General features: G+C 53.3%; 1 protein-coding gene across 1 annotated transcript in view; it reads left to right on the top strand.

Annotated features, from left to right (window-relative positions):
* TMEM38A (transmembrane protein 38A) overlaps positions 1-1,518 on the top strand; it is a gene marked incomplete at its 5' end in the record, with an annotated part of 6,319 nt that continues 4,801 nt past the window's right edge. Inside the window, one exon of the mRNA XM_003213321.4 lies at positions 1-100. Within this exon, the coding sequence (XP_003213369.3) occupies positions 1-100 (100 nt within the window). The remainder of the gene's footprint in view (positions 101-1,518) is intronic.

Below are 1,518 nucleotides of genomic sequence, written 5' to 3'. Positions count from 1 at the left end.
CTGGGCGAGCTGGCGGCCGCCTTCGCCTCGGTGCCCGTCTTCCCGCTCTTCGACGCGGCTTACTTCATCGTGTCCGTCCTCTACCTCAAGTACGAGCCAGGTCAGTGCGGACCAGCGCTGCGGGGCGCGGGGAACCTCCGGAGCTGCCACAGCCGCGCCTTCCGCCTGTGCCGAGTTCTGACCGCCCCGTGCCGAGCTCCTGTCGCCGCTGCTCTGCCCGCGCTCGGCGTTCCGTTTCTCTCCGTTGTCAGTTCTGTTTCTGTGGCCGCGCTCCTCTATTTATATTCGGAGAGGCCGCAGTTGAACGCTCCTCTTGTGTTCCCCGTCCGTCCCCGCTCGGTCCCGCTCTCGCTGCTCGCAGCTCCCGGAGCCGCCGGCTCTGCCGCCTGCTGTGCTTCGGTCCCCGCCGAACGCCGCCTTCCCCGCTGCGTTTACACGCCGTGTGCGTCTCCGTGCTCCGTCGATCGGTTTCGGTGTCGCTGCCCGCCGGACGAGGCAAAACCACCCGCTTTGCCCTGTTTTGGAGTCCCCCCGTTGTCAGATTGCTGCGCTGTACAAGCGGCAGCATACTGTTCTATTTCAGCTCCCTGTAAAAGGAGTGCCGGGTTTTCGAGGCCTGATCCCTTACAGCTGTCTTCCAGCATTAAGTTCTGAGCCGTGCAGTAACAGCCAACCCCAGTGAAGGTATTTTTTCTTCCAAACATGTCAGCCCATAATCCCCTCAGACTGCCTAAGGCTGCAGCAAGCTTCTCGCCTGGCTCCCATATGGCAAATGAGGGTCAGGGTGGTAACGTCCCCTTTCCTCCTTGGAAGACAGTGAGACTTAATGGAGCCGAAGAAAAATGTCAATAACTTTCCTCCTTCAGGTAACCGTTGGGTTCCTGTAGATGAGCTTCACATCACGGCAGTTGCAGCTGTCTCGCTTCCACTGCCCCTTCAGCCGGTTCAGATGTCGGTGGGGATGGAATGGTATCAGCAGTCCTAGTTTTAGCTCACGCTGCTGCTCAAGGTGGATGACTGTCAGTAATGTGGATGTAACATTTCAGCATTATTTATCTGCCCGTTACTGGCGTAGCAAACAAAGTTTGGTATCTGATACGCTGCACAAAGGACTCTGGTATCAGTTAAAGGAGATGAAACAATCTTACAGAACTGATGTTCTTGTGAAATTTCCTCCAAGAAGCACAGCAGGGGGTGAAAATGAGAGGAATCAAACAGCAAGCAAAACCCCCAGGCAGTGGGAGGCTGTGGAAGAAATCACAGTGTATTCCCCAACAGTAAAGCCGTTTAAATACCTAGTTGTATTTTCTGAACTTGGAGGGTATTTGCAAACCACCACAGTAGCAGTGAAGAATCCTCAAATCCCTTTCATTCATATGAAGATTAAGAATTACTGTTCTATTTTACAGGTTATCTTATGAATGAAAGAGCTGAACAGATTGCTTATGAATTCTAGAGGGCACCTAGGTTGAAGCAGTGGAGAGAATGGTACTAGTATGCATTTTGTTTTAAGACTTA

Source organism: Meleagris gallopavo, chromosome 30 (assembly GCF_000146605.3).
Source record: "Meleagris gallopavo isolate NT-WF06-2002-E0010 breed Aviagen turkey brand Nicholas breeding stock chromosome 30, Turkey_5.1, whole genome shotgun sequence".
Taxonomy (NCBI): Eukaryota; Metazoa; Chordata; class Aves; order Galliformes; family Phasianidae; genus Meleagris; species Meleagris gallopavo.
Note: the sequence above shows the minus strand (reverse complement) of the source record. Positions and strands in the feature narration are given on the sequence as shown.